Source organism: Macaca thibetana, chromosome 5, assembly GCF_024542745.1.
Source record: "Macaca thibetana thibetana isolate TM-01 chromosome 5, ASM2454274v1, whole genome shotgun sequence".
Lineage (NCBI taxonomy): Eukaryota > Metazoa > Chordata > Mammalia > Primates > Cercopithecidae > Macaca > Macaca thibetana.
This window is the reverse complement of record NC_065582.1, coordinates 134943970-134970450: the sequence shown is the minus strand read 5'-3', so window position 1 is coordinate 134970450 and position 26481 is coordinate 134943970. Positions and strand designations below refer to the sequence as shown.

General features: G+C 46.6%; 2 protein-coding genes across 4 annotated transcripts in view; one reads left to right on the top strand and one right to left on the bottom strand.

The window, feature by feature from the left end:
* MRPS18C (mitochondrial ribosomal protein S18C) overlaps nt 1–26481 on the bottom strand; it is an 856900-nt gene that overhangs the window by 708537 nt on the left and 121882 nt on the right. Inside the window, exon 1 of one of the 3 annotated variants that reach the window (XM_050790195.1) lies at nt 8094–8097. The exons of the other annotated variants lie outside the window; for them this stretch is intronic. The gene's annotated coding sequence lies outside the window, so the exon portion shown is untranslated. Of the gene's footprint in view, nt 1–8093; nt 8098–26481 lie in introns of those variants that run through there. 3 annotated transcript variants of the gene reach the window in all.
* SCD5 (stearoyl-CoA desaturase 5) overlaps nt 5855–26481 on the top strand; it is a 173810-nt gene continuing 153183 nt past the window's right edge. The window contains exon 1 of the mRNA XM_050790175.1: nt 5855–6551. Coding sequence (XP_050646132.1) covers nt 6320–6551 — 232 coding nt within the window. The 5' untranslated portion in view covers nt 5855–6319. The remainder of the gene's footprint in view (nt 6552–26481) is intronic.

Below are 26481 nucleotides of genomic sequence, written 5' to 3'. Positions count from 1 at the left end.
AAACGCAAACTTAGTATTTCAGTGAGTGACACTGTTCTTCAGCTGAATACCCAGTCCAGAGACCCTAAAAGAATCTAGATTTTTCTTCCTCCTTTATGTTTAATCCAGCATCAAATCTCTTTGACTCTTCCATTTGAGTTTCTCTGGCTTGATTCCATCCTCTCTATCTATTGTTCTCCAGAATCTGTGCCCTTGCCTTAATTCAGGCCCTCATCATTACTCAACAGATTCTTAAAATAGTGTCCTAACTGAGCTTCACATCTTCAATCTTAGCTCTCTGCACCCCCAATGCAATCATTCCCCACTCTCTTCTAGAGTGGTCTTCCTGCAGTGCAAACTTGATCCCAGTACTGTGCTACATAAAGGCTTTCTGTGGCTCCCCTCACCTACCTCATAGCTCTGTCTGCACGGCACTCAAGACACCCACCTACCCTCATCTGCTGCCCACTGCATGGCATTTCAGTTTCATCTCCCACGCTTCCCTACTTTCACTTCAGATATTCCATATACCTCCCTGAATGCCAAGTGCAAAAACTTTACTCACGCTCTTTTCTCTGCCTGGAACATCCCTTACCCTTTCTTTGAACTATTCATACTTCAACAGTGCTGTCTTATATGACAGCCATTAGCCATATGTGGCTACAAGCACTTGTCGTTAATCTGAATTAAGGTGTGTTGTGTTGTAAGTGGAAACATGGACTTTTGAGACATAGTATGAAAAAAGTATAAAATGTGTCAATAATTTTATACTGATTTTACATTGAAAAGATAATATTTTGGATATATTGAGTTAAATAAAATATATCATTAAAGTTTTTTTTTTGTTTCTTTCTACCTTTTTAATGTGGCTACATTAAAATTACACATGTGGCTTGAATTTGTGGCTCATGATATATTTTTATTAGACAACAATCTTTCAAAATCCTTACCCAGTAAATTTAACCAATAAGGCAAAAGACTTGTACACTGAAAACTACAAAATGCTGCTGAGAAATTAAGGAAGACATAAATAAGTGAAAAGACATGCTATGTTCATGGATTGGAAGACTTAATATCATTAACATGAAAATACTAATTAAAGTTATATACAGATTCACTGCAATCCCTATCAAAATCTCAATATCATTTTTTGCTGAACTAAAAAGATCCTGAAACTGGTATGGAATCTCAGTAAGCCCTGAATAGCCAAAACAATCTTGAAAAAAAAAAAAAAAAAAAAAAAGAGAACAAAATTGGAAGTCTCAAACTTCCTGATTTCAAAAGTTTTTACAAAGCTACAATAATTTAAACAATGTGGTACTGGCATAAAGACAGACATATAGACCAATGGAGTGAAATAGCCAAAAAAAAAAAAAAAAAAAAACTCTCATATATATGGTCAACTGATCTTCAAACTTCCTAATATCAAAAGTTTTTACAAAGGTACAATAATTCAAACAATGTGGTACTGGCATAAAGACAGACATATAGACCAATGGAGTGATATAGCCAAAAAAAGAGAAAAAAAACCTCTCATATATGCGGTCAACTGATCTTCAACAGGGGTGCCAAGACCATCCAATGGGAAAAGGACAGTCTCTTCAACAAATGGTGCTAGGAAGACTAGATAACTACATGTAAAAGAATGAAGCTGGGCATTTACCTTATACAATACACAAAAATTAACTCAAAGTATATCGAATACCTAAATGTAAGTTGTATAGCTAAAACTATAAAGCTCTTAAAAGAAACTATAGAGGAAAAGCTTCATGACACTGGATTTGGCAATGATTTCTTGGATATGACATCAAAAGCACAAGCACAAACAATAAAAAGTAAAAATAGATAAACTGGACTACATCAAAATTTAAAATGTCAGTGCATCAAAGAACACAATCAACAGAGTGAAAAAGGAAACCTACAGAATGGAAGAAAATATTTGCAAATCATATATCTGATAGGTTGATATTCAGAATATGTAAAGAACTCCTACAACTCAACAACCACAACAACAAAAACCTTATTTAAAAATAGAGGACTTGAATAGACCTTTCTTCAAAGAGGGTATACAAATGACCAACAAGCACATGAAAAGATGCTCAATATCACTAATTATTAAGGAAAGGCCATCAAAACTACAATGAGATATCACTCCTTACCCACTAGGATGGCTATTACCTAAAAAACTGAAAAAGTATCAGTGGGGATTTGGAGAAATTGGAACCCCTGGGCACTGTTGGTGGAAATATGAAACGGTGCAGCCACTATGGAAAACAGTATGACAGTTCCTCAAAAAATTAAACATAGAATTACCATAAGATCCAGCAATACCACTTCTGGATAAACATATATATCCAAAAGAATTGAAACCAGGGTCCTGAAGAGATCTTTGTACATCCATGTTCATAGCAACATTTATTTCCAGGAGCCAAAAGGTGGCGCAACCCAAATGTCCACTGATGGATGAATGGATAAATCAATAAAATTCATATCCGTACAATATAATATTATTCAGTCTTAAAAGGAAGGGAATTCTAATACATACAACCTGGATGAGCTTTGAAAACATTCTGCTAAATGCAATAAGTCAGTCACAGAAAGACAAATCCTCCGCCGGGTGCGGTGGCTCACGCCTGTAATCCCAGCACTTTGGGAGGCCGAGGTGGGTGGATCACGAGGTCAGGAGATCGAGACCATCCTGGCTAACATGGTGAAAACCCGTATTTACTAAAAATACAAAAAATTAGCCGGGCGTGGTGGTGGGCGCCTGTAGTCCCAGCTACTCAGGAGGCTGAGGCAGGAGAATGGTGTGAACCCGGGAGGAGGAGCTTGCAATGAGCCGAGATCGCGCCACTGCACTCCAGCCTGGATGACACAGCAAGACTCCATCTCAAAAAAAAAAAAAAAAAAAAAAAAAGACGCCGGGCGCGGTGGCTCACGCCTGTAATCCCAGCACTTTGGGAGGCCGAGGCGGGCGGATCACAAGGTCAGGAGATCGAGACCACGGTGAAACCCCGTCTCTACTAAAAATACAAAAAATTAGCCGGGCGCGGTTGTGGGCGCCTGTAGTCCCAGCTACTCGGGAGGCTGAGGCAGGAGAATGGCGTGAACCCGGGAGGCGGAGCTTGCAGTGAGCCGAGATGGCGCCACTGCACTCCAGCCTGGGCGACAGAGCGAGACTCCGTCTCAAAAAAAAAAAAAAAAAAAGACAAATGCTCTATTATTTCACTTATGTGATGTATCTAGAGTAGTCAAACTAATTGAAACAAAGTAGCACAGTGGTTGCCAGGGTCTGGATGGAGATTGAAAGGGGAGTTTAATGAGAATAAAGTTTCAGTTTTGCAAGATGATAAAGTCCTGAAGATGGGTTGCACAATAATGTGCATATAGTTAACACTACTGAACTGTACATTTAAAAATGGTTACAATGGTAAATTTTGTTACATATATTTTATGTTACAAGTATTTTACCACAATTAAATATTTTTAAAAAATCCTTCACCAGGTATCACTCCCCCTCCTCCCTGCTCCTGTGTGAATTAACAACTCCCTCCTTTGCACCTCTACATTATCTTGCGTATACCACCATTATGGCTCTTATCACACTTCTGGTAATTATGTGTTTGACAGGATAAGGGTTACTGTCCCATTAGCCCCCATCCTGGGACAGGTGAATACTCATTCACTCCTGGGGTCCTGACCAGAAGCTAAGAAAATATACTCGGGTCTTTGGCAAGACAGAGAAAAGAGGCAGTGACCCCGGTTGCATAATAGGCTAAAGGGGACCGTCATTATTAGCAAGAGTATATCTTGTATCTTGCAGATGTTTCACTCTGAGGCTGGACCTGGAGGGACCATTTTTCTTCAACAATCCTTTTATAGGCAGGCTCTGAAAGACCGAAATAACACTTCTTTCCTCCCTCAACACACAGAAACATCTTCTCCGTTATGAGGACAGCCAGCTGAAACGATTGGCCATACCTGGTCTGACCCACTGGAGGGAAGCAAGGAAGATGTTCATTCAAGATGGATTCAAGTTAGAGTAGCTGACCTAATAAACAAGGTTCGGGGTTGCGGGGTGAGGGGTGCAATAAAGAACTATTTTGCTGCTTCCCCTGGACCCTTTGTAAGTAAGTTTGATGCCTAATTAAATTTTTTTTTCTGATAATGGACTGTAACTTTCTGCCCTTCCAAGGTGATAGTCAAGAGGTTACATTTGTTTGATCCATCTTTGCTCCTAGATGGGAGCTCCTTTAGGGGCGGGACCATCATTCATCCTTGGATCCCCTGTGCCCATTAGTCCTGGCAAATAGCAGATGCCCAATAAATGTCAAATAAATGATTGAATGGTTAGAACAAGGGTCTTTACAGCATTGAGCCTTTCCAATAACCTGGAGAGAGGCTTTTGGCCGGGCAACTAGTCTACCACAGAGAAAAGGGACAGTCTGAACTAGAGAGCCACAGGGAGTATGAAGGTCTGCTGGGTATGGGGAGCAGAGGGAGTATGAGAAGAAAAAGTGATTAATTACATAGCCCAGGTTGAGCAGGCTGATGAAATTCGCACCCTCCAGCTTCATGTTCCATTGTCTCACTGGTCATATAGCGCCGACATTTATCTGGTCTCCAGGCAAATTCTATAATTTCAGCTCCATCTGAAGCAACACAGTAACACCGACTCAGTGGCCTGGATTCCACAAGTGCCACATACCTTGCTTCAGCTTAAATCGGGCATTGTTTTGTCTGGCTGCTGGGACTGGCTCAGATCTGCTAACAATAAGATGCTTATACATGGCCCTTTCATGCAGTCAGTATTTAATTTTTTTTCCCTCTCTTGAAATCCTGAAAATGATTCCTAACAACGGTTAATCTAAAAATCAGCAGGTTTTGGTCAACATAATGGCGCCCCTTCTAACTCACATTCATGGAATATGCAAGCTGGAAGTAAGAGTAGAAACTAGTTCTGCTTAGGTAAGGAAATCTGTGCCCAGAAAGTTGGGCTGGGTTCCAGCCAGTTAAAACTAGAACTCAGAGCTGCGGTCCTGAGCCCTTTTCCTTCTGCCGCCTGCCCGCAAGTGTGGTCACACCTGCTTCAGACACTTCCAGCTCAACCCTCCCTCCATTTTCTGTGCAACTAGGGTCCTCTCTGGAGAGTTCGTAAACCATCAGCTTTAGGAGAGAAGTGGGCAGACACAAATCTTTCACAGGTTAATTTTCCTTGGAACGTTCTGGGTGATTTTTTGTAAAGCCCGATTCTCAATGGTGTTGATTTCAAGGTAGTGTTCCTCACTGGGAGCTAAGGAGACGGTGCAGAAGTGCGCTGATTAGCTAGAATTGACCATAAACAGAGTGGCGCGGCTGATGGGCCGAGCGGGTTGGCAGGGAACCGATGGCAGCGAACTGGCCTAAATCATCTGTGCATCACCTAACAAGCACCAACTGAGCACTTACTGTGTGTCTGGGTCATCCACAGCTGCCTAATTCAGAACCAGCAGCTGCCCTCCAACCCTCCCCTGGCCTGAGGAGCCCTCCTAACTGGCAGACTCAGGGACTTCTGATTCTCATCGTCTGCCTGGCCTTAACTAGTGTCGCGACTCCAAGCAAGTATTTAAAATTCTCCAACCCAGGTGGCCTGAGGCTTGAGAAGAAATAAAAGGCTTCTCAAAGGGATGATAGTTTCAGGAAGTTTTTTTGTTTTGTTTTGTTTTTTTGTCAGGGGGAGGGACTGGAAAAATACCATAAAAGGCATTTTGGGGGTCACACACACACAAAAGCAGAAGCGCTGTGAGCCGCCCTGCAGGCTCCCTGTCCCGGGAGCTACCTCCCACCCGCCCCCGGGCGGAGACGGCCAACCCCAGCCTAATGGGCTCCCCAGTTCGGCCCAGAAGAGCCCGGCCGCGGAGGCCGGGAGGCGCCTTTCTCCTTAAGAGCCGCACGGGCGCTCCTGATTGGCTGTAGCTATGCAGGGTTTTCTTCCACGCTCCCTCGGAGCTCTCCCTCCCGCGTCACCGGTCCAGCTCCGTTTCCACAGCACCCCTCCCCGGCCGCGCGCCCTTCCCGCCCCGCGCGCGCCTGCTCTTTCTCGCCGCCGAGTTCAGCCCAGGCAGCCGTATGGGGGATACGCCAGCAACAGATGCCGGCCGCCAAGATCTGCATTCCTAGGCCACGCTAAGACCCTGGGGAAGAGTGCAGGAGTCCGGGAGAAGGGCTGGAAGGAGGGGACAGGACGTGCGGAGAATTCCCCCCTAAAAGGCAGAAGCCCCCGCCCCCACCCTCGATCTCCGCTCGGGCCGAGCGCCTGCCTGCCTGCTGCTGCTGCTGCGGGCGCCCACCTCACCCAGCCATGCCAGGCCCGGCCACCGACGCGGGGAAGATCCCCTTCTGCGACGCCAAGGAAGAAATCCGTGCCGGGCTCGAAAGCTCGGAGGGCGGCGGCGGCCCGGAGAGGCCAGGCGCGCGCGGGCAGCGGCAGAACATCGTCTGGAGGAACGTCGTCCTGATGAGCCTGCTCCACTTGGGGGCCGTGTACTCCCTGGTGCTCATCCCCAAAGCCAAGCCGCTCACTCTGCTCTGGGGTAAGTCCCGCCGGCGCCCCCTGCGCCCTGGGCTCAGTGGCCAGGCCGCGCTGCGGCGCGCGAGGTCGCCGCTGGCCCCTCGGCTGCGGGAGGTGCGCAGCGACCGCGGGTCTCTCCTCGCCTCCCGCTGCGCGCCCCGGGCCCCCTTGGCATCCAGTTCTCCGTCCCTTGGGACGGGCAGGTGTTTTCGTTCCGGTATTTTCAACTTCCGCGCCCCCCTACCCCGCCGCGGTCTGCGTAAGGAAGCGCATTTGCCGGCTTCCCTATCGAGAGCCGAGGGGACCCGGAGTCCTGCGGCGCCACAGCTGGCGCAGAGGCGCGCGAAAGGAGAGGCTCGGCACAGGCTGAATCGGTTCTCAGTGAGAGAGGACGGGCGGGTGGTTGTTTAACCCGTGCGGTCCATGGGTCTCTCCTATCCCCGTCTCCCTCCCCCATCACCTCCGCGGGCCACGGACCTTGGGGGCTGAGATGAGGACAAGAAAGGGAGTTGGACCAGGGAGGAGAGACCCGGCACAGGATAGAATCTTGGTTTACGCGCACCAGATGGAAGATACCGGTTCCCCTCTTGCCTCTCCAAGGCCCCTATCCCTGCTCCCACCGCAATCTTCTATGCCCATTTGCAGTTCTTCGGAAGTTTCTCAGTGAGCAAACCGAGCCCATGGCGAGAGCGGTCTGACCCTAGCACGAAGCTCCGACTGTGGCTGTGCAGAGCCTTCTCCAAACCCTGTTACCGTCTGGCCAGTGCGGGTCTGTTCCGCACCTGTGGCTCTCCTGGTACCCTCCTTCCGTACACCCCCACTCCTGCCAGTAGGGAAAGGAGCCCAGGCACCGACCACTATTCCCCTTCCCCTAGGCTCCAGGGGCTCCGTGCCCACCCTGCACGACCCCAGTCGTTGATCTTTGAACCACTTCGCAGCCGCCCTGGCCGCAATAACTGGTTTTGGCCTCCTTTACTGAAGCGGCAGTAGCCAGGACAAAAGGCACAGACATTGATATGCTGAGTGAGAATTTGACGAGGTAATTCAAGATGCCCTTCCAGCTCCCGTTTCCCTGATCGCTAAGAAACACAACCTACTTTTATTTCCATAGGGGAAGAAGGAGGAAGAAAATAAGACCTCTTTCTGCAAGGCTTTTTTGGCATGGTGCCAGCTGCAAATGCCTAGGTAGATAATGGGGCCACTATGGTTCCAAGCCTTCCTTTGAAACCCTGCAGTCCCTGCTCTTGGAAGCAAACCCATCCAGAAGTGGGTACCTCTTAGGGGGTGTGGCTCAGGGAGGGCACAGCAGAGTTGAGGGATGGTTAGAGAGGTAGGATCTTTCGGGATCCCTAAAGCCTTTAAAGTCTCCCCAAAGCTCTGGGAAATCTGCTGCTTTATCTTTCCTTCTCTCAGTGCACCTCCTCATTTCTGTGTCCTTTTTACCATCACCTTGTTGGTTTAATTCTTCAACTGACTAGACTATGAGGTTCTGCTGTTGCTTCATGAACACTCCCACGCTGCCAACCAAAGCCCTTATTGCCCAGAGTTCTCCAGCAAGCGCCCTCCCCCCCCGCCCCCCCGCCCCAGGCAGGGCTGGGCTTGGTCCTCAGAGCCCCGCGGCCTCTAGGGGATTGAGGCTTATCTTTAATAGCTGTGGTGTTCAGAGAGTGCTCAGGGAACAGTGAGCACTTAAAATATTATCTTACATGCCTAGGGCTCACAGGCTCCACTCCTTACAGCCTCTGAGCCCCAAGACCCTGGCATGGGTCCAGGAGCCACAAGGACAAGGCCCTTCTCTCCAAGTTTGCCAGGTCACCCCTTTCCAGACTGCACTCTGTGGTGAAGATAGTACCTTTGTTCTGAAAGACTGGCTTAGAGGACACCTCCCAGGCCCAGGTCTCCTCTAGCTTCCTTAGAGAAGTTAACAAACTGAAGGAATCCGGTTTCCCCTTTGTGATGCATGTCCCAAACCCCATCCCATACCTCCCTGGATAAATTCTGCCTTTGCTTCATCTGCTACTTCCTAAGTCTTTTTTTTTTTTTTTTTTTTTTTTTTGAGACAGAGTCTCGCTCTGTTGCCCAGGCTGGAGTACAGTGATGTGATCTCGGCTCACTGCAAGCTCCCTCTCCTGGGTTCACGCCATTCTCCTGCCTCAGCCTCCCAAGTAGCTGGGACTACAGGCGCCCGCCACCACGCCTGGCTAATTTTTTGTATTTTTAGTACAGACAGGGTTTCACCATGTTAGCCAGGATGGTCTTGATCTCCTGACCTCGTGATCCGCCCTCCTTGGCCTCCCAAACTGCTGGGATTAAGGGCGTGAGCCACTGCGCCCAGCCCGTAAGTCTTAATTCTCTGCCCACCTTCATTGCCTCCCTAAAAAAAAAAGAAAAATAGCAGACAATGGTAGATATTAGAGTTTTAAGGTCCAAAATTGTGACTTAGAAACATTCCAAACAATGGGTCTTATCTGATGAATAGCTACTGCTTCTGCTGCCTTTTTTTTTTTTTTTTTTTTTTTTTTTTTTTGGTGAGACAGGGTCTTGCTGGAGTGCAGTGGCACGATCATAGCTCACTGCAGTCTCAGTCTCCTGGGCTCAAGCAATGCTCCCACTGCAGCCTCCCAAGTAGCTGGGACTACAGATGTGCACCACCACACCTGGCTATTTTATTTTTCATTTTTTTTTTGTAGCAGTGGGGTCTCACCATGTTGCCCAGGCCGGTCTTGAATTCCTGGGCTCAAGCAGTCCTCCCAAAGTACTGGGATTACAGGCGTGAGCCACTGTACCCAGTCTCATGAATAGCTCTGAGGGAAGGAATGAGGGACAATCAGAGACCAGCTAAGATCAGCTGTGCTCATGGCTAGGCTACATAGGGTAAGCAGAGGGACTAGGCAGACGACTGACTCAGGGTTATTTTCAGTGAAAGCCCTGGTGCCTTGATCCACAAATGTCCACCGCACTGAAGGCCCTTTTTCATCACCTCCCTACCAGTTATGTGTAGCATTAGGGCCAAGCTCATGCCCTAGTGGTCTGCTCATGCACTTCAAGGACCTGACTTGTAGAGGAAAAAGGTCAGCCTGTCCATTGCTTGCCACCCCCCACACCAGATGAAGTTGCGCTGGAAAGGGGAGGCCTCTATGCAGTGCACCCAGCAGGGGATGTGTTGGATGTGCAGTGTGCGGAGAGTAATTCGCGTGGTGGTAAAATGTCATCCGTGAAAGAGCCATCAAATTGTTAGTTCATCAAGTTGTTAGTTCTCCCTGGGGCCAGAGCATGTTGTTTTCCTTTTTTATCCTTTTCGTTTTATGAGTGGGCAGGCGGTCAGAACAGAATGCTCTTGGTGCCCCTAGGTCCTCAGCAATGAGTTCATGACTTTCAAGGACCGAAAGCAAACTCCAACTAGACGAAAAACCTGCATCTGAAGGCTTGAGCTCACAAAAATGCCTGCTTGGGAGTTTCTTGCCAAAGGGACAGTTAGTCAATGCCCTGAATCCCAAGATGGGTAGAGCAGGGAGTGATGCCTTGCAGTTACCGTGTGGAGGTGTGAGTCCTGGGGCTGCTTCCCAGCGGAGCCTCCCCTGATGGCCTCCAGACATCTAGCTGATGCCTCCCAGAAACATCAGGGCCTTTTCTGTTTTTTCCCTAAATGTCATCCGAGTCCCCTAAATGTGTCCCATAGTGACATCATCACTATTTTCCTCATAACTTCAGTGACAGCACCAGGCATGCAAAGCAGTAATTTTCCCTGTTTCCTTTGATAGATCAGCCATCCTTCTATCCTGTCTTGGGGCAAACGTGACTATTGTTAAGGCAGATATAGGGTTCTCTGGTGCCCTGCTGGATTCTTGGAGCATCTGCACCATCCTATGTGGGATTCAGTATATGCCAAGGAAGCTGAGAAGTGGTGGAGATTAACAAGGCAGTGTGGGGTGATGAGGTGGTCAGTAGAAGCTGGGGCTTGGAAGGCGCTGGTCCACCAGTCACATTCTGAAATGTGCCCAAAGATGAGCTGTCTTCCGTTGGGCATCAGGTAACCTGTATCTGGTCCTGATGTCTTCACTGGGTTGTGCTTCTTTTCCATCAAGTCCCTCAGGTTGTTGAGGAGCCCCAAGAATGCATGGTCATGGACTTCTGTCTTGCCCCAAGGTTTTCTAGAGTAAGCAAGGCTCAGTAGACATGCAGATCTGAATGTGAATCCCTGCTCTTCTATTTACTTACCAGGTGAATGGCCTTGGACAAATTTACATCTCTGAAGCAGTTTTCTCACCTTTAAAATGGATATGTTAATACTGTTTGTTCCTAAAGTTGTGAGAATCAAATTAGATGATGTGTGTAAATCACTGAGCACAGTGCCTGGCTCTTGGTTGGTGTTAATTATTCACTGTCATTATTATTGGTCCTAATACTGGCCCTTTTTCTTTAGCAGAAGAAAAAAAACTCTTCCGGAAGCACAATAAATTCCACAACACTGGCACATAACTTGGCTTCAGTGCCTCTCTTGCATAGAAAAGATAGATTTGGCCTTGGAAATAAGGGCTCTTTCTCAACGTTCCAAAGAGAGATGAACACAAATCCCTTCTGTACTTCCTCCCTCCTTCATGCCCTTCTCTTTCATTCCATCTTCCTCCTATTTTCCTCCAAAAGATCATTGTTTTGTAGCTGGGATCTTTTTGTTCAGCTGCCAACTCAGCTGGTCTTTAGCATTTTCTTTGGGATTTTTGAGCACAGCCAGTTACAATTGCTACAGAAACAGGGCCACATCATTTCTCTGAATCTCTTAGAGTCTCAGTTTTGACTTGTTTTTCTCCCTCCCTCTTCCTTTGACTCATCATTTTAAAAAATCTTTAATGCTCAATTAAACTACTAAAAATCTAAGAAAAGTGAATGACTCTTCCTTTCAAACCCTGTAATTCCAAGCCCATTGTTGTTACAACTCTTGCATTTTTAACAAATGGGCAAGCATTAAGAGCCTTACCCAAGCCTGGATTGCAGCTAGACCGCAGGGAATAGAGTGTGCTTTTGCTAATAGTCCCAACAAGTATGAACATAGATTGAGGTTAACATTATTGACTCAATTTTAAAACAAACAAACTGATCAAGGTCACTGCAGACGGCACTGTGACCATGAAATGAGAAAGAGAGCTGCAGAGTAGAAACTGGTGCGAAGCCTGACATTGCTAAGTTCAACTTCAGACTCGTTTCTTTACAGTTTGTGAGCCTCAGTTTCCTCATCTGTAAAATGGATACAGTAATACTGAGTTGACAGTTATTTGAGAATTGGGGCATGTGTATTTTCTTTGAGACAAGGTCTTGCTGTGTCACTTAGGTTGGAGGGCAGCGGTGCCATCATGGCTCACTGCAGTCTCAACCTCCTGGGTTCAAGTGATCCTCCCACCTCAGCCTCCCAAGTAGAAATGTGTGCCACTGCACCCAGCTTTTTTTTTTTTTTTTGTAGAGATGGGGTCTCACTATGTTGCTAGTGCTGGTCTTGAACTCCTGGGCTCCAGCGATCCTCCTGCCTTGGCCTCCCAAAGTGCTGGGATTACAGGCATGAGCCACTGTGCCTGGATAGGGCATATGCTAAAGGCCCTGCTAAAGAGTAGATGCTCAATGCTATCTACTATTATTACCTCCCAAGGTAGGGGCCTGCTGCACTGGCTTACTGGTCTGTCTCAGACTTGGAGTACTTGTGACTCAAATGTAAGGCACAGCATTTTTTTTTCGAGATGGAGTTTCATTCTTGTTGCCCAGGCTGGAGTGCAAGTGCAATGGCGTGATCTCAGCTCACTGTAACCTCTGCCTTCCGGGTTCAAGCGATTCTCCTGCCTCAGCCTCCCCAGTAGCTGGGATTACAGGCATGCACCGCCATACCTGGCCAATTTTGTATTTTTAGTAGAGACAGGGTTTCTTCATGTTGGTCAGGCTGGTCTCAAACTCCTGACCTCAGGTGACTCGCACGCCTGGGCCTACCAAAGTGCTGGGATTACAGGTGTGAGCCACTGCCTGGCCAGGCACAGCTTTTAAATCCAAATATTTAATCATGACCTTGCTATTTTAGTTTTCACCTTACCTAGTTTTGTGTGTGGCATAAAATTATAATAGTTGCTTGGAAGAAGTCAGTGATAGATTTGCAAAAGGGTGACACAGCCGTGTTTTTTTTGTTTGTTTGGTTTTTGCTGTTGTTTTAAGGATCTATAAAAGTGTCTTTGAGTAGCATTTTTTTTTTCATTGAACATTTATTTTGAAATTCTGTATTCTCTGGAATGCAGTCTACCCATTCCTTTGTCCCATGTTTCTTTGGAAGTGCTACAACCTTGGGTGTAATAAGAGTACAACCAGCATTAGGCTGTACCTGGAATCAAATGAAACAGTGCAGTAAGTAGCTTGCCTGGAAGTCGGCACAGAGTAAATGTTAGCCTTCCTTTTCCATCCACACGTTTCCTTAGTGTTTCTCTTCGCTCATTCCCTCTGTTCAGCTCTCTTCCTTTGGAGGGCGAGACAGTCTAGCCAGCCCTCTGGAAGAAAGCTCCGTGGTTATCAGGAAACCCTGGTCCTGGGTAAAGGCAGGGTTTTTTTTTGAGACGGAGTCTCGCTCTGTTGCCCAGGCTGGAGTGCAGTGGCCGGATCTCAGCTCACTGCAAGCTCCGCCTCCCAGGTTTACGCCATTCTCCTGCCTCAGCCTCCCGAGTAGCTGGGACTACAGGCGCCCGCCACCTCGCCCGGCTAGTTTTTTTGTATTTTTAGTAGAGACGGGGTTTCACCATGTCTCGATCTCCTGACCTTGTGATCCGCCCGTCTCGGCCTCCCAAAGTGCTGGGATTACAGGCTTGAGCCACCGCGCCCGGCCTAAGGCAGGGTTTTTTGTTGTTGTTGTTGTTTTACCCCAGTTGTGTTTCCCCTGACAATGGATTGGTGGCCACAACAACAGGTACCAACTGTTTTCCCTCACAAATGCCTGTTGTTTGTTCATTACATGTGTGAATGGTCACAAGAGAGATCCTCACAGTCGTGCATGCAGGCACATATTCATTCATCCACTAATCTTTTTTTATTTCTTTTTTGAGACGGAGTCTTGCTCTGTCACCTAGGCTGGAGTGCAGTGGCGCGATATCGGCTCGCTGCAACCTCCGTCTCCCAGGTTCAAACGATTCTCCTGCTTCAGCCTCCTGAGTAGCTGGGACTACAGGTGCATGCCACCACAGCAGGCTAATTTTTGTATTTTTAGTAGAGATGGGGTTTCACTGTGTTGGCCAGGATGGTCTCAGTCTCCTGACCTCATGATCCACCCGCCTCTGCCTCCCAAAGTGCTGGGATTATGGGCGTGAACTACCACACCCAGCCCACTAATCATTTTTTACATTCCAATGATTGTCAGAAATAGTGGCACATCAGAATCACTTGGGTAGCTTTTAAAATTATCAGAAGGCCGGGCCTTTCTTTACCTAGGCCTGATGAATTGGAATGTCTAAAAGAGATGCCCTGGCTTTTTCTTTATTTTAAGCTATTCAGGTGTTTCTAATGCACAGCGGGCTGAGAACCATTATTCAATTTCCTTATTCAACAATATTTCTTACTTACTCATTACCTGCCAAGCACTGGCACCGTCCTTGACTTCATGGCACTTACAGGGCAGTTGGAGAAACAGGTGCACAGGTGACACCCCTCAAGGCACCATCCATACTCGGGTGCTGTGGGACCGAGAAGCAGTGCCAGCTTAGGGGGAATTGGGAGGCTCCCCAAAGGTAGGAGCCAAGTGGAGCCTGGCAGGTACAGGGATGGTTGTGGGGAGGCTGGGTGAGCTGGCATCACAGCCTGAGCAAAGGTCCCGAGGAAAGAGAGACAGGGCAGGGCAGCTCAAGAACTCAGTTGTTCAGCATGGCTGGTGAGTAGAGTAGAGAGAGAGGAACATGACGTGGAGAGGGAGACGCGCTGGAGGTCTCTGCTCAGAGGTGAGAAGATTCAGCAGACCTCATCTGGTTTGTGGAAAGAGAGGCTGCCCAGGGCTCCCTGCAGCCTTCCCACCGGCTCTCACCTCCTCCTCTCAGCCCATTGTATGTACCCATGATTTCTAGTGTGGAGGAACAGTCTCAAGCCCAATTTCTAGACCAGCACTTGTCGGTGGGATGTGTGAAATTGTTCAGGAAAGACGCTGGGACAAACATCTCATTGGGTGCGAGTGTCCCTGACTCTTAAGTGGGCTTGAAGTGGGGCTGGTCGCCTGCCTCAGGCTGCATGGAGCTGAGGGGAGGCTTGGAATAAAATCTCAGTTGGGCATTTGATTTCACAGACTCAGACTCAGTCCTGGGGGAAAAATTACTAACAAACAAATACACTAACAACAACAACAACAACAACAAAACCCTAAGGCTATCACAAACTCAGACCAAACCCGGAGCCCGTCCTCCTTCCCCTTCCTTCCTTTATCCTGTACTCTTTCTCCTGTTTCTAAAAGGTACATGTGTGGAGAGGGGGTTGTTCCCATTCCCCCTCATTCTTTCTTTGAAACTACCTTTTAGCAGCTGATTCCCACGAGCCCACGTTCCAGGGAAGAAGGATCTGTCCTTTTTCATCTCGCTCCCCATTTTTGCAGGTGTTGGGGCTACTGCAGGGCCTGCTGCTTACTAGGAAGGTTGGAGTACTCTGTGGGTCTTGGCACGTTGCTGGTTTCTCTCTGGAGACGTTCCAGAGCTTTAGAACAAACATGCAGACAGTCTTACAGCTGCAGTTGCCTGAGCCTTAAGGGCCTTGCTACTCAAAGTGTGGTCCTCGGACCACCAGCATCAGCATCACCTGGGAGCTTGTTAGAGAAAACAAATCCCAGACCTCACCGACCCCACAGAATCACTATCTGCATTTTAACTATATCTCCAGGTGATTCATCTGCACACGAGTTCAATCACAGGCTGACCATTTAGAGAAGCTGGACTTGAGTGGGATTTTGCAGTTTTTCCTTTTGATGGCCTCCTCCCCTTTGCTTCCCCTCCTACCCTTCTGACTCCTTGTAGCTTATTTTAGAACATGTCAGCATCCTGCTTCTCTGTCAACAAAAGGCTGTTGTTAAAATCTTTCAGCCGGCAGCAGCAATGTTTAATTCATGGACTAGAAAATTAATTTTATTTTCACGAACAGAGCTGAGGAAAAATAGCAAGGAGACTGTGCATGGCCCTTGGGAATCCAGCTTGTCTATTTAACAGATGAACGGGCAACAGTGGGGAGGCCTGAGGGGAGGGCTGCCTTCTGCAAACTTGTGTAGCAAATTGTATTAGGATGCTTTTGGCTCCAGGTATCACAAAATTCAGCTTCAGATGGCTTAAAAGGAAAATTTCTAATTTCACTGATAAAAAATCTGGAGATAGGGCACTTTTAGGATGACCCAGCAATGCCATCAAATAGCCGGTTTGTTTTCGCCATGGTCGCTTGTCGCATTCAGTTTTCCTCATGGTTACAAGGTGGCTGCCAGAGTTCCGGGCAGCACGTGGAGTTATAACAATGTCCTATGGAAGGAGAAAGAGGTGGCGGCCCCTTCCTGAAGTTTCATTTTATCAGAGACAAAATCTTTCCTGGTTACCTCACAGCTGATCCTCACAGCTGGTGTCCTCTTAAATCTCACTTGTGGCCAGGCACAATGGCTCATGCCTGAAATCCCACCACTTTGGGAGACAGAGATGGGTGGATCACTTGAGGCCAGGAGTTCCAGACCAGCCTGGCCAATATAACAAAACCCCATCTCTACTAAAAATACAAAAATTAGCTGGGAGTGATCATGAACACTTGTAATCCCAGTTACTCGGGAGGCTAAGGCACGAGAATTGCTTGAACCCAGGAGGCAGAGGTTACAGTGAGCCGAGATCATGCTACTGCATTCCAGCCTGGGTGACGGAGCAAGACTGTCAAAAAAAGATTTTTTAAAAAAGTCTCACTTGTAGGATTGTGTCATGTGTCCCTTGTTAAACCAATTATTGGGAAGGGGATGGATTACTATGGGTGGTTCAGCCTGATTAGGGTTGGACACTTTCTTTATCTGTTCAGGACACTATATCATAATACCACAAACTGGGTGGCTTTTAAACAGAAGAAATTTATTTCTGAGTTCTGGAGGCTGGGAGGTCCACAAACAATGCATCGGTAGATTGGTGTCTGGTAAGGACCCACTTCCTTATTCATATATGGTGCCTTCTTGCTGTGTCTTCACATGGCAAGGGGTGAAGGGTCTCTTCTCTCTCCAGCCTTTTAAAAAGGATTGATTGATTGTTTGATTGATTGACAGGGCCTTGTTCTGTGGCCTAGGCTGGAGTACTGTGGTGTACTCACAGCTCACTCTAACCACAAACTCCTGGAATCAAGGGATCCTCCTACCCCAGCCTCCCAAGTAGCTAGGACTACAGGGGCACACTACCATACCTGGTTAATTTTTTACGTTACTATTTTTGTAGAGAATGGGGATCTTTTTATGTTGTCCAGGCTGGTCTCAAACTCCTAGCCTCAAGTGATCCTTCCACTTCAGCCTCCCAAAGTGTTCGACTTACAGGCATAAGTCACTGAGTCTAGCTCAGCAGCCTTTCCTTAGTGCCTTAGAGGGCACTAATCCCATTCCTGATGGTTCCATCCTCATGACCTAATCACCTCCCCAAAGCCCCACCTCCTAATACCACTACCTTGAAGGTAAGGATTTCAACATAGGAATTTTGGAGGGAAGACAAACATTCAGACCATAGCAGCCACTGAGTCACATGAGGCTAGGGCAAAAGAGCCAAACGAAACAGAGGTTCTGGCTTGAAGGAAGCGGAGGGTGTGGCTGTTGAGACAGCCAACACCTCTTCTCCATGGCCTTCCTTGGTGTTGCCTCCATTCCCTGGAAAGGTCTGGCTTCTGTGTTTTACATTTCAGTGTGCTTTTCTCAGTACAGTGGTAGGTTACTCTGGGCACAGGTAATTTTTAAACACCCTTGTAAGAGGGTTCCTGGAACTGAATTAGAAGAAAAAAAAAAAAAAGAGGGAAAACCAGTGACTTAGAATGGGTTCTTTACCAAGGTTCTCCATGGTGACATACTTTCCCCAGACTGATCATTTTCTTGGTTGGTCATTTTCCACATCTTTCAAGTGACAAAGAATCTCACTGATGAAGTCACAACCAGATTTCTGTTCTCTTGCCTCAGATTTTGCTTAAAAAGGGAGTATTTATAAGGCCAGCACATCCTCACTTAACCTCACACAGCAGGTACTTTTTATTTGCACAAACAATCTAGGAACAAAGATCTTGCTTAGGAGGAGGGCGTAACTGTGTGAAACAAAACAATAGCTTTTGGCTGGAGAGGACGGAAAACTTTACTTTAAAGGGCAGATGTCAGAAAAAATGTGTAGAGCGGGAATGTGGCATAGCCATTGTATAAAACCTTTCAGTCAAACAAAGCATGTAAAGTGCCTACTTAAGGTAATGCTTGATCTGTGTTGCTCCTGGTGGCTGTTGGGTCTTCTGGTGTGGAAGTTTTTGAAGATTGCCTTTTTTTTTTTAAGGTGAAGTCTCGCTCTTGTCCCCCAGGCTGGAATGCAATGGTGTGATCTTGGTTCACTGCAACCTCCACCTTCCGGGTTCAAGTGATTCTACTGCCTCAGCCTTCCCAGTAACTGAGACTACAGGCAAGCACCACCAAGCCCAGCTAATTTTTGTATTTTTAGTAGAGATGGGGTTTCACCTGGTTGGCCAGGCTGGTCTCGAACTCCTGACCTCAGGTGATCCACCTGCCTTGGCCTCCCAAAGTGCTGGGATTACAAGCGTGAGCCACTGCGCCTGGCCAAAGATTGCCTCTTAAATAGAGAAAAAAATCAAATGCCAATGAGCTTGAAAATGAAACAAGACATGAATAGAGTTTAGAAATCAGGTTTAAATTTATTTTTTTCCTGTATCACTACCTATTCTATGAACATTGTCACACACTTGCTGTTTGGGCTGTGTTGGTTTTAGCTTGGTACTCTGAAGAGACAATGGCTTACAAATGCAGCCTATGACCTAAGTTGGAAAGGCCATCTCTAACAGCACCCTCCTTTTTAACATCAAAAAGCATTTATTAAGCAAATATTTAATTACTTACAGCCTGGGGCACCCATTGTGTAAGAAAACAAAGATCAGGTCTCTACCCTTCTCCCTTTCATTACTGAAAGGAACAGCTGTAATTTCCCCCAGTACCCTAACCAACTTACTGTTCTTTAGGCAGAGGTAGATAATGGAAAATATTCTTACTTTCAAACTTCCATGCATGAAGTTAGAAATGAATTTCTAAAATGTAATTGTCCCGTGGAGTAGTTTATCAACCCACTCCTCTAATAGGTTCATAAGAAGCTTTTGCAGATGGTTACAATAAAGCTCATCTCTATTCTCAGCCTGTGACTCACCTGAGTGTCCCCAGAAACATTCGTTTTGCCCTGGAGTCTCTATTAGCCAAAGGAGATATTTATTAGTAAGTGTGAATAATGTGTACATATCTCCCCTCTTTCACCTCTCAACCCCAAATCCATTGTTTGGCTCTGTAGCAATTGAAAAGTGGGTGAGTCATTAGCATTTTTTAGCTATACTCAAGTTACTTTAGACTCTGTAGAGGGAGAAAAAATAATTTTCTATCCACCCTTTGTCATTTTTAGCGGGGACAGACCCCCTGTAGCAAAAGACAGACTAGCAAGAGAAAAACAAATGGAAGTTTATGGACATACATACCTCATCAGGTATACATGAGAGAGAACCAGGGAACGAGTAATTCTCAAGGAGGTGACTTTGCATTTAGGCTTACGTAACCATTTTCAACAAAGAACAGTAAATTTATAAAGAAGTGACAGGACAAACAAAAAGGACTTTGAGTCTGGAGGGAAGGCAAATTGATAAAGGGTAGTTAGTAAGGCTTGTTATGTAGATTCCTTTGATGTCTCAAGGCTGCTAGGGGTCTGACTTTGTCTTCCATGGTCATCCTTTGCTTTTCCCGGTAAAGAGGGGAGGAAGACCCTTTTGCCTTTGTAAATTTATGTCCCACTTTTAGGCAAATAAGGGGAGGGCAGAGAGCTCTTCTTGTATCTGCTTCTTTTCAGTTGCTTTCAGCTCAGAATAATCCTTATGCCAGAGTAGCATATTTTGGAGCGGCATATTCTGGTTTCCTACAGCGTCATCTGGAGCTGGGAGGGGGGTGGGGGGCGGCGAGAGAAGCCACTATCCTGTAAGTATAGATGGAATCTGCACTTAACTTGGCAGAGCTCCCATGAGAGTTGGAACAAGCCACAGCTATTAGAACTACTATTCCCTACGGACAGAGCTGTGCCACTGTGTGTGCACAGTGTGTGCCACTGTGGCCCTACTAGTTGTTAAAATATTGAAATAGTGAATAGCTGCTGCCTTCCCTGGTACTCCTGGAATCGTCAACAATCCAGGAGCTAAAGGGTTAATGCCTGGACCAGCTGCAGGGCTTAAATCTACATCTGTTCTGACTGTTTTTGATTGGCTGGTGCCCTGTGGGTTGTCAAATGTTTTTAATATCACCTCTGCATTTGCATCCTCTTCTTACATAATCCATATAATCTTCAGCTTCTATCCCTTTCACAGTTCTAATTTAATGAGAACTTAAAAAAATCAGTCTGTTATTCTGGCTTAAATTTATGTCCCAAAACCATGTAAAGAAAGGCATTAGAGCACTGTCTAAATTCTGGGGCTTTCACTCACTTGTCTTAATAGAAACTCCTTTTGCGATAGAGGCAATGTGTATCTAAAATGTGATTTTATTTTCTGGTTTACAATTGCCTTTGCATAAGATTTCCTCCCCCCAGAAAGAATTGATATTAATTTTATCATCAGAGAGAAGTAACACCGTAAAGATAAAGTGGTGAAGCTATTTCTTTTTGGTGTTAGGGGTTGGGAATATGATGTGGAAGATGGCACTGCAGATTTAGGTGTACTCCTCACTCACAATTCATTTTCCCATGAGGCTGTAAATTGTGTCTAGGTTCTCCAGCTAGCCTGGGGTGAGCATCACTCAAACCATCACCTGAAGCCTGGTATAGGTAATTTTATTTTTAATTATAGAAAGTGTTAAACATATACAAAATAAAGAGAATAAAGTCTGTTACCGCTGCCTCACATGCATCTGGGGATTTTTTTTCTTTGTAACTGTTTTACTTTGATGTGTAATTTCAAGCTCATAGAACAGTTGTTAAGAATAGTACCAGGAACTCCCGTAGACTCTATCCACATTCACCAGTTGACATCTTGCCCCATGTGCTTTATCATTTCCTCTATGTATGTATATAGGGGTGTGTGTGTATATATATATATTTTTTTTTCTGAACCATTTAAGAATAAATTGGAGACATCTGTCCTTTTATCTCTAAATATTTTAGTGTATATTTTCTGAGAACAAGAATATAACCACAGCACAGTTATCAAAATCTGGACATTCTTTCTTTTTAAAATCTTTTTCCTTTTTTTAATTTTAATTTTTTTCCTTTTTTTTTTTTTTTTGAGACGGAGTCTCGCTCTGTCGCCCAGGCTGGAGTGCAGTGGCCGGATCTCAGCTCACTGCAAACTCTGCCTCCCGGGTTTAAGCCATTCTCCTGCCTCAGCCTCCTGAGTAGCTGGGACTACAGGCACCCGCCACCTCGCCCGGCTAGTTTTTTTGTATTTTTAGTAGAGACGGGGTTTCACTGTGTTAGCCAGGATGGTCTCGATCTCCTGACCTCGTGATCCACCCGTCTCGGCCTCCCAAAGTGCTGGGATTACAGGCTTGAGCCACCGCGCCCGGCTTTTTTTTTTTTTTTTTTTGAGACAGAGTTTCGCTCTTGTTGCCCAAGCTGGAGTGCAATGGCGCAATCTTGGCTCATGGCAACCTCCGCCTCCCAGGTTCAAGCGATTCTCCTGCCTAGCCTCCCAAGTAGCTGGGATTACAGGCATACGCCACCATGCCTGGCTAATTTTGTATTTTTAATAGAGACGGGGTTTCTCCATGTTGGTTAGGCTGGTCTTGAACTCCCAACCTCAAGTGATCCATCCACCTCGGCCTCCCAAAGTGCTGGGATTACAGGTGTCAGCCACCGCGCCTGGCCAGTTTTTTTCCTTTTTAAATCTGGCCTTGCTGAGTAAAAAAATCTGGATATTTACTTTTGATATTCTCTACTGCACAGTGGAAAGTCTAATGCCATCAGGCATCTTTGCCATGTCCTCTTTAGCTATTTTTTTCAACCTTTGGATTCAATTGAAGCAAATTCCAGGCAATTGTATCTGTAAATTACTAAGTGTCAAGTATTGGCAGAGGTCATTCTGGCTACAGTGTCCACATGGAAAACTTTGGGGGCAACATCTTCCCTATTAACTCCCTGGTCCTGGGGATAAACAGCTGTGAGAGGCTGCAGATGGGTGGAAACAGAGAAGCAGGAATCGGTCATGACTGAGTCGTACTGAAGTGCACAGTGTGGTCTATGGCTGTCTGCATCGGAGTCATCTGAGTTGCATGTTGAATATGCAGATTTCAGGGCTCCATCCAGACCTACAGAATTAGTATCTCTGGGGGCCAGACCCAGGAATCTGCATTTTATCAAGTGTTGCTGGTGGTTCTTACACTTCTTACACCCAGGGGATTAGAGACATTCAGGCCCAGGAGCAGGTGGCCTGGGAGTGATGCTGTGTCCCCATCAGTTGGACATCACCCATCTCCCACCTCAGTGTTGTGTGGCTCTCCTTAGAGTGACTGAAATTCCAGCCCAGATTCCTTAGGGTTGACGAGAGGCACAATTTTAGGAATGTGAATAGCTGTGGGTGTGTTCCTTCCATAGGAATCCACACGTTGGTGTGAAGTGCTTTCAGCACCTATTTTCTTCCAACACAGGGCTGACACCTTGAGGGAATGGGAGTTTCACAGGAGCAGGGAGAGTATTAGGACCTGGAATACTTTATAGGGGTGGAGTAACTTGTTTTCTGGGGGCGCATGGGGGTGGGGAAGGGAATAGGTACTTGGATCGTCCCTTAGATGTCTGGGGAAAAGCTGTTAGGAAGTAAGAGGTGAAAAAGGACCCTGGAGAAAGCCTCAAATAAGTAGCTTTGGGCAGAAAACTTAACCTGCACCTTGGGTGAGGAACAGGAAACCTTCTTTTCTAGGATTGGTGTGAGGACTAAATTAGGTGCAGCAGCTGCTTCCCAGGAAGAACCAGCCCTGCTATGGGAGCAGTTATTACTCCCAGAACCAGATAAGCACACTGGTGCTGTCATTCCACTGTATTTCTGGATTTCCGCTGTATTTCTGGATTTCTGCTGTATGTCTTTATTCTAACAAATTTGTTAATTCTAAATATGGAGGTTCATAGTGCTCTTCTCTAAGGTCCCTTTTTCTCTCTGGGGACTTGATAATCACCTCATTTGGAGAGGAGCAGACACTTCCCTCCATCAATCGTGCCCCTTTTTCAGGCAGGCCGGAGACACAGTGCAGTTCTTTAGAGAACTAAATTGTCTTTAGGGGCATCCTAGAGCTAGTCTCCTCTGCGACCCAAGATACAAGGGCCCTTTGTAAACGTTTCTGCCACTGACAAATGGGCGGAGACAGCCAGGCTCTACATGTTAAATGCAACTGAGGGGTGGGGAGGACTTAATCCTCACCTGCATCCTGTCGACAGTGGCCACATGACATAGGTGATTTTGTTCACCCACAGGGTGATGAGGGCTGATGACCACCCTCACCTAGGACAGTAATCTGTCTTAGTCTGTTTTGTACTGCTATATCAGAATACTACTGGGTAACTTAAAATGAACAGAAATTTATTTTCCATAATACTGGAAGCTGGGAAGTCCAAGATTGAGGGGCTGATATTTGGTGAGGGCCTTCTTGTTGCATCATCCTATGGTGGAAGGGCAATGAGAGGGAGAGAGAGAGAGCAAGAGGGACCCCAACTCATCCTTTTATAACTAGTCCACTCCCGCAATAATGGCATTAATTCCGTCATAAGGGCAGTGGCCCAGTAACCCAAACACCTCCCATTAGGCCTACCTCCCAACACTGTGGCACTGGAAATCGAGTTTCCAACACATGAACTTAGGGAGATACATTCAAACCACAGCCTAACCCAAGTGGATGTTTCCATTCCTTCTGCTGTTGGATCTCTCCCCTCCCTTCTCTTGAAAAGGAGATGCACTTTCCAAGTCCTTTTTTCTTTCTTTCTTTTTTTTTTTTTTTTTTTGAGATGGAGTCTCACTCTGTTGCCCAGGCTGGAGTACAGTGGCGTGATCCTAGCTCACTGCAACCTCTGCCTCCTGGGTTCAAGTGATTCTCCTGCCTTGGCCTCCCGAGTAGCTGGGACTACAGGTGCATGCCACAGTGCCTGGTTAATTTTTTGTATTTTAGTAGAGACGGGGTTTCACCCTGTTGCCCAGGCTGATGTCGAACTCCTGAGCTCAGGCAATCCGCCTGCCTCGGCCTCCCAAAGTGCTGGAATTACAGGCATGAGCCACCGCACCAGCGCTCAAGTCTTTTTTTCTTTTAGTGTGAATGATTCTCAAGCCCTAGCTGGTACTTGTTTAAATTTTAAGGCTTTTCCAGCCTTCCTCTGGGGGGCCCTGCTCCATTTCTCTCCCTCTCAATTATGTGAGTGTGAGGAGGCTGGTGGGGGCCCTCTAGACTTAGCCAGGGTCCACCTCTAACTGTTGGTGTCTTCATAGGGAAGAGGAAATGCAAAGCACTGTGAAAGCAAAGCTGCCCCTTGGCCCTGTGCCCAGACCTCCCAGATGCTGTGGAAGCAGCAGGCCCTGGAGAAGCAGCGGTCCAGCCTGGCCCCCTGGGGCCTCCTGGGGTGGCCAGGTGTTTCTTCGGTCTAAGGGTTGAAGGGAGAGATTTTGGACTCAGATAAATTTTTGCTGAATAGCTAAAGTGTTAATTAATCTCCTAAGTCTCCCCTTGGCCAGGGCCATTTCTGGTGGATATTAATTGGGTTTATGAGACAGATGAAGTATTTTAAGGTGCCAAAGAAGTTCTCCAGGCACTGTTGTGATGATGCTGAATATGCATATTGGTGTTTTTAATCTCTGTCAAGATTCAAGGGCAGCGAGGGAGCTGTTTTTGGGATGTGCTTTTCTGCACCTGCTTGGAGACTGGCAGGCTGAGAGATTTAGGTGTCTGATTAAATTCCATTTTCCACACATTTGTGGACATGGGCCTAGTGTGTGCTAAGTGCTAAGAATACACAGGTAAGCAAGCTATCATTGCTACCCACAAGATCTAGAAGGGGAGATGGACCTAGGCCGGTTATAATTCAGTGTGATGAATGCCAGCAGAGAAGTAGGCCTGGGGTGCAGGCATGACTAGAGGAGTGGTCAAGGACACCTGCATGGTGGGGGTGACACTGAGTCACCTTTGAATAGGCGAATGGGAGTTCTCCAGGCAGAAACACCAGGGAAAATGCATTCCCAACAGCTGTAACAGCACATGCTACACAGAGAATGTAGAACTGTACAAGAAAATTGGCTACAGATGTTCCTAAACGTGCTTTCTGTGCATCAGGCATGGGCCTAAGTGCTTCCTGTATTGTAACTCTTGTAATCCACATAATAACTCTATGAAGTAATTATCAGGCCACAGTATCCTTGCTGTAGTTATGAACAACAACAATAATTTTGAGAACAAAAGTTATTTTATAACTAATTTAGATTCACTTGACCCAGTGAATCCATTTAGTGGCAAAAACTGACCTATTTAGTCTGAATAGTCATATTGTGTTTGATGACAGACTCACTGTGGGCATTACTGTAGTGCAAATGCACTATCTAAAATCTGAAAAATTCTGCACCTTGAAGCACATCTGACCCCAAGGTTTTGGATGAGGAACTACGGCCTTGTCCTGGTGTCATCCACGTTTTACACTTGAGGAAACAAAAAGACAGGGAGGAGTGATTTGACCAAGGTCACAGAGCTGGTAAGGGTTTGCACAGAGGTAGTTCTGGTTCCTGAGCCCTGCCTAACTCCTTAGGCAACACAGCCCTGAAGGTTCTGACTTCCTACAGAGGAGTGATTTGAGCACTGCATGTGTGGGCAGCTCTGGGACAGCATTGCCCACTGATGCATTCCTCGTGGCTGAGCCCTGACAACTTTCAGCAGCACAAATTTATTATTTCCCACAGATTGGAAACCTGACCTAGGTTTCACTGGACTAAAATCAAAGTGTTGACATTCAGGAGGCCCTCGTGGGGAATCTGTTTCCTTGCCTTTTTCACCTGGTAGAGGCTGCATGCTGTCCTTGGCTGATGGACCCTTCCTCCATCTTCAAAGCCAGCAAGAGCATGTTGAGTCCTTCTCACATGACATCACACTGGTCTCCTCCTCTGCTTCTCTTTCACTTTTAAGGACTCTCATTATTACATTAAGCACACCCACATAGTTGAGGATACTATTGGTAGTTTAAGATTAGCTAGTTGGAGGCCGATCGCGGTGATGGTGGGTGGATCACCTGAGGTCGGGAGTTCGAGACCAGCCTGACCAACATGGAGAAACCCCCATCTCTACTAAAAATACAAAATTAGCTGGGCGTGGTTTCACATGCCTGTAATCCCAGCTACTCAGGAGGCTGAGACAGGAGAATCACTTGAACCTGGGAGTTGGAGGTTGCCAAGAGCCAAGATTGCACCATTGCACTCTAGCCTGAGCAACAAGAGTGAAACTCTGTCTCAAAAAAACAAAAACAAAAACAAAAAAAAAGGCCGGGCGCGGTGGCTCAAGCCTGTAATCCCAGCACTTTGGGAGGCCAAGATGGGCGGATCACAAGGTCAGGAGATCGAGACCATCCTGGCTAACACGGTGAAAACCCGTCTCTACTAAAAAATACAAAAAACTAGCCGGGCGAGGTGGCAGGCGCCTGTAGTCCCAGCTACTGGGGAGGCTGAGGCAGGAGAATGGCGTAAACCCAGGAGGCGGAGCTTGCAGTGAACTGAGATCCGGCCACTGCACT